This window comes from Hyposmocoma kahamanoa, unplaced genomic scaffold, assembly GCF_003589595.1.
Source record: "Hyposmocoma kahamanoa isolate Upper Pololo Valley unplaced genomic scaffold, ASM358959v1 100021, whole genome shotgun sequence".
Classification (NCBI taxonomy): Eukaryota; Metazoa; Arthropoda; class Insecta; order Lepidoptera; family Cosmopterigidae; genus Hyposmocoma; species Hyposmocoma kahamanoa.
Window position 1 is genome coordinate 9,328,824 of NW_020653200.1, and position 16,035 is coordinate 9,344,858.

The 16,035-nt window shown below is 35.9% G+C and overlaps 1 protein-coding gene across 3 annotated transcripts in view; it reads right to left on the bottom strand.

Moving 5' to 3' along the window:
• The window catches only part of LOC113227999 (protein furry), a 118,268-nt gene that overhangs the window by 86,774 nt on the left and 15,459 nt on the right, over window positions 1–16,035 (bottom strand). For all 3 annotated transcript variants that reach the window (XM_026461135.1, XM_026461117.1, XM_026461126.1), the window contains 2 exons: window positions 15,325–15,479; window positions 2,146–2,306 (listed from right to left, as the gene is read on the bottom strand). In XM_026461135.1, coding sequence (XP_026316920.1) covers window positions 2,146–2,306; window positions 15,325–15,479 — 316 coding nt within the window. The remainder of the gene's footprint in view (window positions 1–2,145; window positions 2,307–15,324; window positions 15,480–16,035) is intronic.

A 16,035-nucleotide genomic window follows, 5' to 3' on the forward strand; every position in this document is an offset into this window, starting at 1 on the left:
AATATAGTCTGGATCTGAATCACTTGACATGTTATGTACATTTTTATGTACAAGGTCATAAACAAAGTACAATATTATAATATACATACGACAAGTACAGGGGATACAGTTACCAAAGTGACAGTGTAAAACCAACAACCCTTTAAAGTGGCCGAACGCGGATTATATAGCTTACACGTCGTCCAAATGTTTTATGAATCAATCTTCTTCGACATGCAGCTTCTTTAAAAAGTAAGTGACAATTTAACATGTACCCTATACTTATTTCTGAGAAACATGGTCTACAGGACAGTAGTACAGTACCGAACAAGTTTTCCAAACCATACAGTTGCGCAATCAATGTCCTTACAGCAGTGATGGGTATTTGCGCCGTATCACACAAATACGCTTAGTTTGCGGGGTCGAGCGCTAACGTAGAAGTGTGTGCGACTTAAAATATTATAATATGTAATACAAACATAGTGATGTACACGAAATGTTCGATGTATACAATTATATGTACGAATATAATTCGACATCGAAATATGACAGTTACGAAACAATATTTTAGATACATAATTTGATTTACTTAGTAAAGTAGAATTTATATCGCGGCTATGCTCAAGTTTTCTCCATTTTATGATTAAATAAGTCACCCAAATGTATTACATAGTTAAATTTAATAATAGAAAACTGAAAACATTTATAAATAAAATGTCACTTAAATGTTTTTTTTTATTCTAATGTAAGTGCGCATTTGACCTCATATGTTTGACAGTGCAACAGATGTTAGTCTATTAAATGAGTACACTAGAAAAGTAATCACAATTATTTTATTCTTTTCAATTTGCGACAACCCTTGTTTATCTGCGTATGGCAGCATAAGTATCTACATAGGCGGCAGTATCGACTAACATCAAAGGCGTTGCGCTGCTGTAGTGAAAATATTGGAATACTGTGACTGAACCGTACTACTTCTCCTCGTTTTTTACAGGACTCACCAACATGATCATATTCCGAAGGTCATTTAATCGGTTATTCACCATTGGAAGTTATATTATAGCAAATATAAAAAGTGTGTGAACTTTTCCACTCCTTGTCGTCCTAATTGATTTTATTGAATTCCCTTATCTTTCTACACAAATATCCCATACACTGTACACACAGTATCGAGTTTCTTAACACATTTCAATTGCGATAGGTCGACATGTAATGGTATATGTAAGGATAAAAATGTGTATTTACTATACTTTGCAATAACATGTATGTGCGTATGTATTAGAGAAATCAAGAAATATGTAACCATTTTCCTATATCATAAATAATATGTATTGGCATTTGAAAGAGCTTTGGTGACAAGCTTATGATAAGTGTATGTATTTAGATACATATGTTTGCCCTCAATACACGTTATGATATGTAATATAATTTGAGTATGTCATGTATGTATTTGAATATGACAGTGATATGAAATGTAATATAATTTTAATTACTCGCCAAATCATAAATAAATTAAGCCCTCCTCAAAAATATCCACAACATAATGCTTTTTCTTATACAATTTTTTCACATAAACATGAAAGCTAAATTATAGAATATACAATAATAGAATAGGTACGCCGATAATTAATATATATAATATATTAATATATATAATATATTAATATATATAATATATTAATATATATAATATATTAATATATATAATATATTAATATATATAATATAATAATTATGACCTATATTGACCTATATTAACGTTTCTAAGCGGCTTATGCGAAGTTCTTATATATATAGGAAGTAATGCGCCAGTGAATATCTGTAGGCCTTCACATGTAAAACAAATACTATTATTACTTCATGATATTTAAGGTGCTTATATCTAAAAAGGCTTTGGTCACTAGCATCAAATCTGCAGATTTTCAAAGACAGCAGTGTCACTGGCATTCAATATGGCAGAAGATCGGAGTTAGAGTAACAGGAACTACCTCAGACGAATGTTTCACGACATATTTTTGTAACACTTAATTTATCGGATACTTATAGGTATGTACTATACGATAAATGATGTCTAATCAGAAAAGGGTACTATAGCGAAGTAAACGAGTATTTACAGTACAATGTGTGGTTGATGTATTTTTCCTAATGTACAAAATGAATGCTTACCATTATCATCGTCTGCGGGCAGTAGACCCACCGTGCCAAAAAACCGCTTGTCCAACAGTTGAAGCAGCTGTAAGGCGCTTTCATGAATGGGTGCACGAGGACATCCAGTGCACATTAGCGTTACGTTGATGATCGCCGTGTAGTGATCGCACGGGTACTCTCTGTAACAATTAAAAAAAATATTCTTAATATTTGTTTTCATTACTGTTTCTCGTTGAACGTTTTCATTTTTTAATTAAACAAAGGAGTCGACCATTACAAAGGTCCAAGTAAGTAAGGTATTTACTTTTAATTACGACAATGTGGTGACATATAATTTTGTACTTGAAAGCTACGTAGAACCGCCCACAGGTTAAATACACATTTGTCAGATCCAATAATTCTAATTGGAAACACTATGCGAGTGAACATTTGAACATTAACGTTTTTATATATTTGTTTTAGTCCATTAGACTAATCTTAATTTACTCAGCTAAATTTTCCCGGTAAAAGCTCTCAGTTGCATCGCCGCAAGAAAACATAATACAGTATAATACAGGAAACCGTCCAGCACGCGTATCGGCTATATTTGAAAACCCCGTAACGCTGTTTTTGGACGAAATCTTTTTTAATCTTCAAGCGCAATATCGGGCAATTAAAGCCCAAAATATATTTATAGACCTTTTAGTTATAAAGGTATAATCATTGATTGTCATATAATTAATTCAAATAATTCTATTTTTTGTGCCTACTCAAAAGTTCACATTCATGGAGGTTACGAGTGTATGTATGCTACTCTACCTCCGACCTTGACTAAGTACCTATTAGTGGGTAGTTAGTTGTACATAATTACCTGCGACAATTGCCACTTGATATCTTAAAATCTCAGCATGTCATTGCAAGTGAATTTAGAACACGGCGAGGTCGAAATGCGGCTACTTAGGAAAATTTGCTTTTAGAAATAAATACAACTCAAATGTTATTTATTCAGTACCCTTCAAATATACTCAATCTATTTGCATAAGTATTTGTAAGATATTGACCATGGAACTTTCCGTAAATATGAAAAAACTTCGCCATCGTACACCTAAAAAATATCGTAGGGACTGTTAATAAGACCCCTCCGCGCAGAGCTCATTACATGAATTTTACTTTTTAATTAAGCGAGTGTTCATTCAATTTCTTAACTTTAAACAATATCTTTAGCACTGACTCCCCTGAGTAATACTCTTAATACCCACGTATTAAGTTAAAAATAGAGATGACTTATAATTGTAACAATAAGTTGTCTTGGCGAGACCGATACATTTACAAAGTCAATTTTCTCAGTTTTCCAGTCGTTTCACTAAACTAAACTCCGGAGCCACGACACGTGCTCTCATAAAAATCAAAAGACTACGAAGAGTAGGGTAGTAGAGGAATACGATTTTATCGAAAACTGTTTAAACAGCTTTTGATAAAATGACAAGTAAATCTCGATGTCTCAAAATATTATTTTGCGGTCAATGAGACCCGGCATTGATAATTTATGGAACCGAGGTATACGTCATTTTTAAAATAAACCCCAATTGATACATAGTTGTTATTTCATGTAATATTTCCTAATGCGATTAAAAAACGAAATAAATCGTCATAAAGTCGGAAAGTAGCGAGAGTTATAAAGCTTTCAAATTCTGGCAGACCTATGTCTGCCAGAATTCGACAGTGCACGATATAATAATTTGTTCCCCCTCTATAGAAATTAATTAATAGAAATAATCGGCAATATCTGAGGAAACGAAAGTTGGTTCTCACATATACAAACGTAATACAAAAAACGGGCCCGGATTAAAAGGGGAAATAATAAAGTAATAAAGTAGCGACGTTGATTGGACCAAGATAGATTTGTCGCATTAATATAGGTACATAATATAATACTCGAATTTTCCAAGACAATTATATACATAAATAATTTCGGGTGCATTCATATGGGTTGACTGCAGCGTCACAGATATGTATTCTAAATTAGTATCATATTTTCGAATCTCGAATCTATCAATACACATAACAGAATATGAAGTAAACATTTACGAGTATATTTATGAAGGTGATACATAAAAACTAGACTTATTTTATAAAAGATATCAGAATCAAAGTAGCGTAATTATGGGACTACACAATAATTCAGTGACAAAATTATGGAATGCCACTTCAAGGCAAAACATAAATATTTATAAGGGTTTTAAATGTTTAGCGTTTCCTAAATGAGGTTACAAGCACAGAGAAAATGGACGTTCCCAAGAAAAGGAAGTATTGAAATCTTTAGAACAATGCAGATACCTCCATGCAGTTTTCTATGTTGTCTGTATACTTTTACAACATTTTTTATACTATTTACTCTGTCAACCTATATATGTATATCTTCTACGATCGGTACTGGGTGCGATTTTTGGTTAACTCATGGTTGTAATCTACCACTCTAACTAATACAAAATAAAGATTTTGCGTTACAGTCTTTTATTAGATGCACAAAACTGATCCCTTCCGAAACTTCAAGAAGGAACCAACTGTTCTATGCTACATAACATGCAATATAAAGCCTCTGTGACCGAACTGTTACCACGCTGGTCAGCAACGCATATATGGGCTACATTTATTTCTCTCGTGAGTTTGGGTGTACTTGGTACTTGGTGCAACGGGCTGGTATTCGCAACTCGAGTTTGGGTGTAATTTGTGGTTGTTTGCGTATGGACGCATCACGAGTGCCATGGGGCACTTGATTTCAATTGAATTGATTTTAATTGCAATTAAATTTGCAATTAAAATCAATTTCGGCCGGTTGGGGGCCCGTTTGGGGGCCCCGGTTAGTTGGCTCGGTTGGGGGGTCCGGTTCGGAGCCATCAGGCCCCTTAACTGGCCCCTAACCGGGCCCCCCAACAGTGGCCTCCAACCGGGGCCCCCAGCCGGGCCCCCCAACCGGGCCTTCAACCGGGGCCCCCAATCGGGCCCCCAAACGGGGCCTCCAAGCGGGCCCCCCAACCGGGGCCTTCAACCGGGGCCCCCAATCGGGCCCCCAACCGGGGGCCAACCGGGGCCCCCCAACCGGGCCCCCCAACCTGGGCCCCAACCGGGGCCCCCAAGCGGGGTTCCCAACCGGGCCCCCAACCGGCCCCCTAACCTGCCCCCAGCAGGCTCCCAACAAGCCCCCACAACCAACGCCCTAACTCACCCCCATATAAATTTATCATAATTGTCAGTTTTAATTGTTAATTGTTAATCAAAAACATTGAAAATTGATTAATTGTTAATTGTAGATATTTGTGATTAACGATTGATCAATTGTTAGTTGCGTGAACAATTAAATTTTGCCCAACACTGGCCTATTGTAGTATACTATTTTTCGTAGTTTCATTACTTCTTCATACAAACATTAATTTCCTTGTTTCACCCCCTTTAAGATTTATTTTTTGTGATAAAAAGTAGCCTATGTCCTTCTCCTAGGTCCCATCTATCTCTATAAAAAATTCATCAATATTGGTTTAGCGCTTCAGGCGTGAAAACGTAACAGACAGAGATACTGTCGCATTTATAATATTACTTTGGATAAAAAGAAAAAATAAGATGCAAATCTGTTAGTTATGAATCGCTAGAGTGTATTACATGCAAAGTTTCGCTAATACATTCACAAGTATAGCACACGAGAATGTAAGTAGGTATTTCAACCATTCAGGTCTCTTGAAACTTTCGTAACCGGCATATTAAATTTTGACGTTCCTTGTGGCATATTTCCGACAATAATTTGACGCATTTAAGTACACAAAGATTAATAATACAGTTAACAACGACGACCTCAATGGTCCGATGACGTGACCCAGGTTTCGAATCTCGGTAGAAGGATCAATTTGTTTTGGTCTGGGTTTTCTGGGCAATGTCCTGGAGTGAAATCCGTTGCTCTGTTACTCATAGTAAAGGAAATTCCTCAGTTTGAGACTAAGTAATTGGATAAGATTGTCTGGCACATTATTGTTATTAACCGAATTTTAAGAGCATTAAAAACAACTTTTACTAGCAGAGCTTTTTGCATAGAAATTACTGCACGCTTAATTTCTAATATTTTAACGTAAAGCAACATAACATTCCCGCTCCCATTCGTCAGAATTCAATATAGCAATACATTGAGCTATATTTTTGATTGACAGCGTACCGATTGACGCCCAATAGACCTTTGTACGGTTATGAAGGGTGATTATTTGTGTGTTATGTGCTTATTTTTTTATAACTATAAATAAAATGTCTGGATACAAGGTGTGATTTATAGCAATTCTATTATGACCTTTTTTTAAAGTTATCATTCTTTGTTTGGTAAAACGCCTTTAAATTGCTTGTGCTTTGCAAAGCGCAATACGCAGGCATTTCTCGTGCATGATATTGTCGATACATATTCCGAGAATTCATGCGACTCCGATGTTAACAATCTACTTGTTCAACAAGTACGCTTATATTAATAATATCTACTTATTGTTATAGGAATGGAAATATTTACCACTTTATGTTTCTCTATGTCCAAAGCATCAATAGTAGTGTTGTTTTGAATAAATAACAGGATGATTTTGAATATAAAAATGTTTATATACTGTAATCATATTGTTTGGCAAGGTACACTATCGTTTCTTTTCAAATGGATTGTCTAAACGTATTATTAAATATTTATTATTGTTATTTCATTTTTTATGATATACTAATTCACGTTACAATAGCATTGAGTACAATTCGAGGGTTTAGTGCGGTCGGGCTGCACTGGCACTTTAGGTGATAATTAAAAATATCTTCACAGATATATTTATTACTACTCTTGTCGCGACGTTCGCGATATCCAGATGTAAATATGTAAATAGATATGGCAACACTGGATTAAGAAGCTTATTGGATTGTCGATGGTAAGTCTATACAACCCGCTAATTTTGATGTCAGAGAAAGTTAGAGGAGGTTAATAAACTTCCTCGAGAAGTGTTGAGTTCATCTATTCTAGAAGGAGACAACATTTGTTTACTAATTACCTTTAGGTAATTATTACGTTATGTAGTATCACTAAATATTAAATTAAAAATTTCTCTCTTTCAATTTATTTCAAAGACGTGCTCTGTAAAAAAGCTTAAAGAAAATATTCCAAATATTAAACGGTAATTTAATTCCAGATTACTTAATAGTTACTACGTACTTAATACAAAATAATAACAATTATAAAGCCATTTGCAATTTGTCATTTGTCATCAATTCTCACGATGTTTTCCTTTACTGTAACTTATGGTCTAAGAAAAAGGTTTACGATCACCGCTTCCTTATACGTTGTTTACAGTTGTTCTAATTCTAAAAACTCGAAGTATATAAATTGTCATTACTACATTGCTGTACTCATCTACGTACGTATATAAAAATTATTGTATGTTTGTCCCGTATGCGTTCCATTATTATTGATTGCGACAAAACTTTTTGAGTTGTAATATCTATGCCCAAAAGTTTTGTAGACACTTTGTACCACAAAAACAAAAGACAAATGTTGTTTCAAAGTATTAGCAATCTTCTTTATAGCTAAAAGACAGTTTCTTTTTTCAGTGGCACTGAAAGGCATGCTGGTTATAGCTAGATATAATAAAAACCGACCTCAAAAGTATGTGGAATTATACACGGATATTATCTATTAAGTTTTATTGAAATATCCCCTAGTTCGCCACTATACAGAACTTGACACTGGAGATAATAAAAATCGGTTCTCACTATTCAAAGTATATTGAGAAAAAAAACGCCTTGAATTGGAGAAATAGCAAAATCAACCATTAAAATATTTGCTTCTTAAGTAAAATTTAGGCGCTATTTATAAAAATGAATCTTCATGCGTGAACAGCCTGGACTGGAAGTCGACTCTCGTGAACTCCAAAGCCACCGGCCCGAGAGTCAGTGGTGCAGTCGCGAACCGGGTACCCAAGCCGAACAGTGGCCAACGAAAGCCAGTGCCTGGACCACTGCAAGCTGGGAATGGATCACTGCAAGCTGGGAATGCCTCCGTCATTGTCATTTACATTTGCTGATAACTGGAACTCATGACTATCAAAGCTTAAAACCTTCTTCTCGGTTGAAATTACGGTGTTTTTTAATTTCAATAGCTTCTGTAGAAAGGATCTTGGGATTATGAAGCTCAATCCAGTGGTTTGGTACTGATTCCAGCAAATGCTCGGCTATTGCAGACTTATTGAGCTGACGGTCCTTAACAGCCGCGATGTGTTTCTTTAACTCTTTCCGGTATGGTGCGTTTTGTCTGCCCAATATAGGTACACAACTGCAATCAATCTTGTAAACGCCCGGAGATTGAAAGGGGATTACATCCTTAGGTGATCTGACATGCCTCGTGACCTTAGATAACGGCGTTTGTCTGTCCGTGAACGCATACGTGCGTGTACCTGTGCGCACACCGTTTTTTTATAGAGTACTTTTTTAGTACTGTAACGATTTTGTCCGTTATTCCTTTCACGTAAGGGATGAACGCTGATTGCCTTAAAACGTCAGGACGTTTCCCTTTAGCCAACCACGGCGTAAAAATAAATGACCCACCCATATCGCCGTTCTATCTATATTTATTTCTTTGACTATTCACAACAAACATACATTTAAAAACCAAAACATCTTAAATTAATTGTATGTGCACTTGATCTAGCAATGATGGGTTGATGATCTTCAAACACCTGAATACATGTTTATCCAACAAAGCAAAGACCAGTTCCGATTGAATCTGTTAGGGAGTTACGATGTGTGTGCGCGTTCACGGACAGGCAAAGGCTGCAAACTCCTCTTTACGCATCGGGGTTAAAAAGACATGTATCGTCTTAATCGGTTACATATATAAAAAAATATATATGGGATGATCTGAACATGGAACATTGAAAACATTACACTTAAAAAACGTCTTTGCACTTTAAGAGCAAAATGATCGAAATGTATAAAAACATGACATTCACCATAGTCAGATACGCCTCCAACTGCTTGTCGAAAAATGTCTTCAAAAGAGCGGATCCAAAACGGCGGTCAGGCAGAAAATTGACATCCGGAGGATTGATCAAATTTTTGGGAGTTTATAGCGCAAGTATTATAGAGTAAATTTGCGAGGCTAAAAGTGTCCGCGTAAAGTGAGGCCCGTAGCATCTCCCTCCGAGGAAGTCGGCATTTTTTCACTCCCTGTTCCCAAGTAACTTTTAACAAGGCGATATCGAAGTCCGAACTATGCGTTGCAAGTTCATTCAGTTCGGAAATATTCAGTGCATTCAGCATCTCAAACAATATCTTTCTTAGTTAAGTCAATACATACACAAAGCCTCGTAGGGGAAATCTTATTATTATATATATAAAACTACAAGTTTAGACTCATTGATAGAAATAGAACGCATACTTCCCGAAATGGTACAAAGAAAATATTTATATCGTTGTACGCGTATACGTTCCAAAGCAAAGAATCAAATATGAAAGGACCTGAATGTAGAAAATATAAAAGAGTGATCAAGGGCCTGCAGAAACTATAATATATGGCAGGAATAATTGTGCATTTTTATGAGATACACCCTGGACAATTTCCGCAGGAACTAAAAAAATTTCGAAATTCAAATAAACAAGATGGCCGACATACAAATTTCAAGGTCTTCTATAACGAAAACTTTCAGAGATAGGTACGAAGGAATGTCATAGAGGGTAACATTGGTCAACAGCCTGGGTGTAATATACGGAGGCGTAATAGATTACGTGTACAAGACCTCATAACTGTAAAAATGTAAGGCATACTTCCCGATGTAGTGGATATGAGATACTTAGCGTTGTTGTATCTTAACCGTCGCTCTGTTAGATTCCATTTTCTTGAAAGCTATGCCAAAGAGAAGTATTTAGGGGGAAAAAATGCCAAACACTGCCGAATTTCTTGTACTATGAATACCAAAAGAACGATAACCGAGAATACTCAGACCAAAACCAAATCGGGAATCGACCTCCTCATCAAGCGCCCATAGTATTAACTGCTGTGTCACCGAAGAGCAAGAGTACACCACGTGAACTGAACCTGACCACGCGCCGCAGGCCGAGCCCGACCTCACCGTAGGTGGGGTACAGGGCTCGTTATAATATATTATCATTATGACAAACATTCATTACGTCACGTACGATGATCTATAATATTACACTGTTCATTTAGGCATAAAATAACAAGAAACATCTAGTTGAAAAGGGAATAACTAAATTGATTCTGGATTGGATTCCTAAAATCCCTTAAACTCATGAATGCCAGATTTCAGAGGGATCGTAGCACCTTTATTTGGCTGTCATATTGAATCCGCTATCTTGATTTTTTTGTACCAGCAATCCTAACCGACCACACTGCTCGTAAATTTTTAACCATGTCGTCTTCCTTTGGGAGAACAATCAGACCAGTGAATGAGTGAGTACGTGAGTGAGTGCGTGGTAATACAGCTTTACATGTACATGGCCACGTAGCAATGTGGTGAGCAAATGAGATAAAGTTACGGCGCAGCAGTATTACTTTGTCTCGAGGGTGGCACCATCGCAGTTCATATTTATAAAGGAATTTTAGTATTACAGGAAATCTTTTTTGTCCAGTTATGCAAAGTCGGTACGACTTTCATAACTCGCAGTCACTCACAATCACAGTTACAGATGGTGCTTCAAAATACGAATATTTGCTATTCCGGTTTCAGTTTTTCAGTCACTGTTTGACCTATTGCTTTGGAGTTTCCAAATATAATACAAGGCATTTTGACTAACATTTTGTATGTTTTTTGCTTGGTCAATTGTCAGCCACGCCCTCAGTAAACAAATATTTAGCGCAATGAGTAGACAAAGAAAAGTAATATGTTGGAATGTTAGGAAATAGCACCGTCCTGCTCGCACACAGCCTTGTGCTATGTTGACGGTCATCACTAATCGTAATCCCGTGAGTCGAATTAATTGTTACATTTAGGTAATTCAGAACGATTTCGTATTTGTTAACATTACCCTCACTACGTAAATACGGGATAATGTTACTTTGTGGCAAAAAATACATATACGATCGCAGTTGCCTTTTGTGTGTGTTTAGATTATACAAAAAAATGTTGGTTCTAGGGACGTCACTAAGGTGAAAAATTTAATAAAACCTACACGATCTCAAATGGCTTTGGTTGATTCCGCATAACAGTGAAAGTGTTGAATCAATCACTTTGGAAAAAAATGTAGTAATATTGAGGATATGCACTGATTACTATATGTGGTGTGAAAACACGATTCCTAAAAATTTTCACGGTACAAAAGAAAAGACAAACTTACCTCGAAATTTTACATGAAAACCGCTGTATTGAATAGGTACTTTACATACACCAATGATTTTTTAAATATCAACTGAAGCAAATAGAACACGTATACTATTTGATATACATTTTTCAAATGGCTTTAATTTCGTTTGTAAAAAAAATTATTCTGAAATAAAGTCAGCGTCCCTTCCGCTCGACTCAAGCAACATGAACCGTATTAATACGGGAAAATTTTTAATTCGAACTGAGGTAGTATCGACTCTTAAAGGTCAGGTGTATTAAACTAGAATATTACTAGAATATAGTATAAACGAGAAATGCTCGTTTGCAAAGCTCATTTTCCACAAGATGAAAAATAGTACAATTTCTCTACTGTACCACCCAAGCACTGAGTGAATGAAACAGATATTTTTAATATTTTACATAACTCGTTCCTTAGATATTCACCAATTTCCAACGAGTACATAAGACAATAATAATACCTACTATTTGCGTGAAAAAAATTTATAAATTATACTAATATTACATTGACAGGACTACATGTATATTATATTATTAAGACTAATGAGAGTGAAGTATAAATCTCTAACAAACTCCTCGCTTAAGTATATTCACGCTTCAACAATGTTTCAAACGAACGCGACATCAATGTGGGTTCTCTAATGGGAATCTAGGTTCACTAGGTTGCGTAAATAACAATTTATATTCCCGACATGAGTTGCAGTACTACTGAAAGAAACATTTTTTTTAAATACATCTGCAAAAGAGTCACCTTTTTAGTTGTAGACACATTTGTTGAAACTACTGATCTAACGGATATTTTGAAATGGCACAATACACGAAAAGTTTTTAATCGGATTAACACTAAAATTAAAAAAAAATATCGCAACTGGATGAAAAATAATAGAACGCATAAGCGCTATACAAACAAACATTCATTTTTATATCTTTTAATCTCTATGTTTCGATTTTACTCGGATTCGCGAAGATCTGGCATTTGGATTGGGTTTCAAGCTGAGGAAGCCATTTCCAGCATTCTTTAATACATTCATGAAGTGGGCGAGAATTTGTCCGGGCGCACGAACCGACCTCATTTAGATAAGAGGCAGCATGACTGCACAAAAATACCGTGACGAGATGGGGCAAAAATTTCAGCTCATGTATATTAATATCCTTTCATATACTCTGTAAATGGTTTTGATTGCTCCTCGGGAAACGACGAAGAACACGCTTGAAACATGCTGTAACGGAGCTTGAACCAATTTCCGTTTAATTTGACTACAAAAAGTTCACACGCCAGCAAGACAACCTAATTTTAAGTATGAATAGCCAGCCCGATGGTACTGAATGGGGAGGTTGGTTTCGCGATGTCTCAACTAATATTTAGACAAATTAATGGTTAAAATCAGTGGGAATGCCTCGCCCATTCTTTTTGCAAAACGATCGTAAGTATGAAGCTTAAGCTCTAACGTCATAAACAGCTATTGCCGTTTCTTACGTCATACTAAATGCAAAGTTTGCATTTTTTTTTCAAACAAATGAAAATTATGTTTTTATATTTGACCGTTTTATGTCCGTTACGAGTGCTAATTAAAGCCATACTTGTCAAATCACCTCTTTGTTGTGGATAACAACAATTGGTAACTGAAAATACGTTCTAGACAATTACACTACCTACTTACTTGTAGTTACTGAATATCCTATATACAATATCATAATTAGACATCGGATTATATGCATTTGCATGTTTGCATATGCAAACGCATATAATGCTATTTTTATAGCGTTATTGCATATTTTGGTACTTTTTCATTGACAGTGCTTATTTTAGTATTTATACGTGTTAGACGTGTTGTACTACGCCGCCGTCCCCACACCACACATCAACACATCGCCCTCGCACGCACTGCGAGAGCGCATTGAGAGCGATCCGCGAGCGTAGGTACTCGACTCGCTATTCGCATTTATCAACGGCACCGGACAAATTCTGCCTGAAGAGGTCTCGGCAGAAATGGCGCCAAATTTTAAGTTCTGTCCGGTAACGTCAGTTGACGTTGAAAGGTCATTTTCAGCATATAAATTAGTTTTAAGTGACAAACGTCACAAATTTGCGCCAGAAAACCTTGAAAAATATGTTATTGTATATTGTAGAAATAAAGTTAATTCTAATAATGGTTTTTTGATTGTGCATATTTTGTGCATATTTCGCCCTTTTTTAGTGCATATTTGCATGCATATTTTGGCATTTTGATAGTGCATATAATCCGATGTCTAATCATAATAATTTATTGAAAGTATTTACGTACGAATTGCATATATTACATTTCGTGCTATGAATTACTATTCAGTACAATATATTCCTTGCATTGCAATCATAAATATCCAAATAGAAAATGGATATTTAAGGTATTTAAGATGTTTAAAAATTACATATTATACTTAAAACTCCAAATAGAAAATGGGAAGGTTGCGTACTTGCAATAAAATTAAAATTGCCAAATTAAAAGAAAAAAATATATTGTCGTCTCTAGGAGATATTTTTTTTTTAACTTACTTACTTACTTCTTCATTGTCTTTATTAATTTGACATACATTTATGGTATTGCATTTTTTGCCGCGAAAAAAGTAAGGGTCTATTTAGTATATTTTATTGTAATAGTTTCCGAATTTAAATATATGAAAACAATGTCGCCATCTGGGAGTAGAGCCTTTATACTAAGACGTAAAAGTTAGTATAAGGGAGCATCTGTCGTAAACTAAGTTACGTCAGTAGTTCGCGGTTACTCTGCTAGATGGTGCTGCAAAAATTACACCGTCAGACGGGTCTCGAAAGTACGTTACTAATATTCTTTTTTTCTCAGAATTAACGAAACTCCATTTAGTATTATTTATTTTAGTTTACGTAACAAATGATTAATAACATTATTTTTTTATATATAATATTAAGTGACGGGATGAGCAAGTTCGGCACCTCATGGCAAGCCACACGCCTATCCATAATAGTTGTAGTGCCTCAGAGCTCAGAGCTTTAAATCGCAAAGATCTGAGGGGCACTGACACCGCGCCCGTCACCCTGAGACATAAGTTGTCAAATCCAATTTGCCTGTAATTTCACTAGCACCCTTACCTTTCAAAACCGGAACACAGTAATACTTGGCGGCAGAAATAGGTAAGGTGGCAGTAGTATCCTGGATGAACTCTTTCACAAGGAGCTCAACTGCTACTGCTATACATATTAAATTTATGAATATTATAACACTGCACATTTTTTTCAATTGTGTATGCGGTTGTTAAATCAGACTCTTGAAAGCGTGATGTGTATAACGTTGGTGAAATTACAGGCACATGGAACTTGTCAATTTATGCCTCAACGCGACGGGGGCAGCGGCAGTGCACCTTAGGTCTTTGCGATGTTAAGCTCCGAGTGGCATCGTGACAGTTATGGACGGGTGTGTTGCTTACCACCAAGTGCACAACTTGTTCGGCCCGTCTCTTGGTATCATAAAAAAACGAAAGAGTGTAGACCTAGGTCTACACGGTCTCAGTAAAATTGTTTTCAAAAGTAATATTAAACACATTATGGTGACATCTCATTTGACACAAATAATAATAACACAATGGAGTATATGAGTATTTGTTTGGAAAATGTTTTTTATTATTTCATAACCATATGAAATAATAAAAAACACGCATGTTTTACTCTGTTTCTTAAAACGGAGTAAATTGACGTTTTCAGGATTGTAGGTATTCGTAAAATTTTAAATACTCATGTAGTTGTTGTCGACAGTTTTAACGGAAAATTGTGAGATAAATTACAATTTTGCAGAAACTTGTGAATAGTGAATGTTATGATGTTCTAATGATTAATAATTGAGGCACTTACCTAGCGCTGAATATGGTGGCAAGAGCCATGAAGCAACCATCAGCGACGCGAGGGGTACCAGTGAAGCACTTGTCTACGGTCCAATCCAACAGTGGGCCGATGTCGGGGTTGCAATCCAGAAGGAGCACTATGGTTTCACGGGCCAGCTCGTATATCTTGTACGGAAAACAACTTACAATAAACAAAGGTGTAATTTATTTCCAGCCAACAAATTATTGCGATATACTACTTAGTATGTTCATAAATTTTGAGACGAAATAAAAGTTACATAAAAATTTACAGAATTATGTTATATTTTTAAAACTCTCAGATTATGATAATTAGACACTAACCAACAACTGCAATTACTACTCAAAATGACCGCATCTTTTCCTAATACAAAGACGTCCGGGACAGTTTTGGATCGCGCCACGAACCTTCTTCCATGGGAGTCGGTTCGCTTCTTTGATGAGGGCCCGCTTTAGAGAATTCAAGTTTGGGTGGGAGTTTTAGCAGGCTCTGAGCTCCAATTCAGTTCTCGAGAACAGTCAATTTAGTTAAGATCAGGACTGGGCCATTCTTCCGCCGCGATCCAGCTTTCCGGTAACCAAGCTTGAGTCGTTTTAGTCTTATGCGCCGTAATATTATTTTTTAAGCTTTGTTTTATCGGTTGAAAGATTCTTGGACAGTGAAGATTTTTTCGTCTGTGAAGATTATTTTTTTCGCATCGTG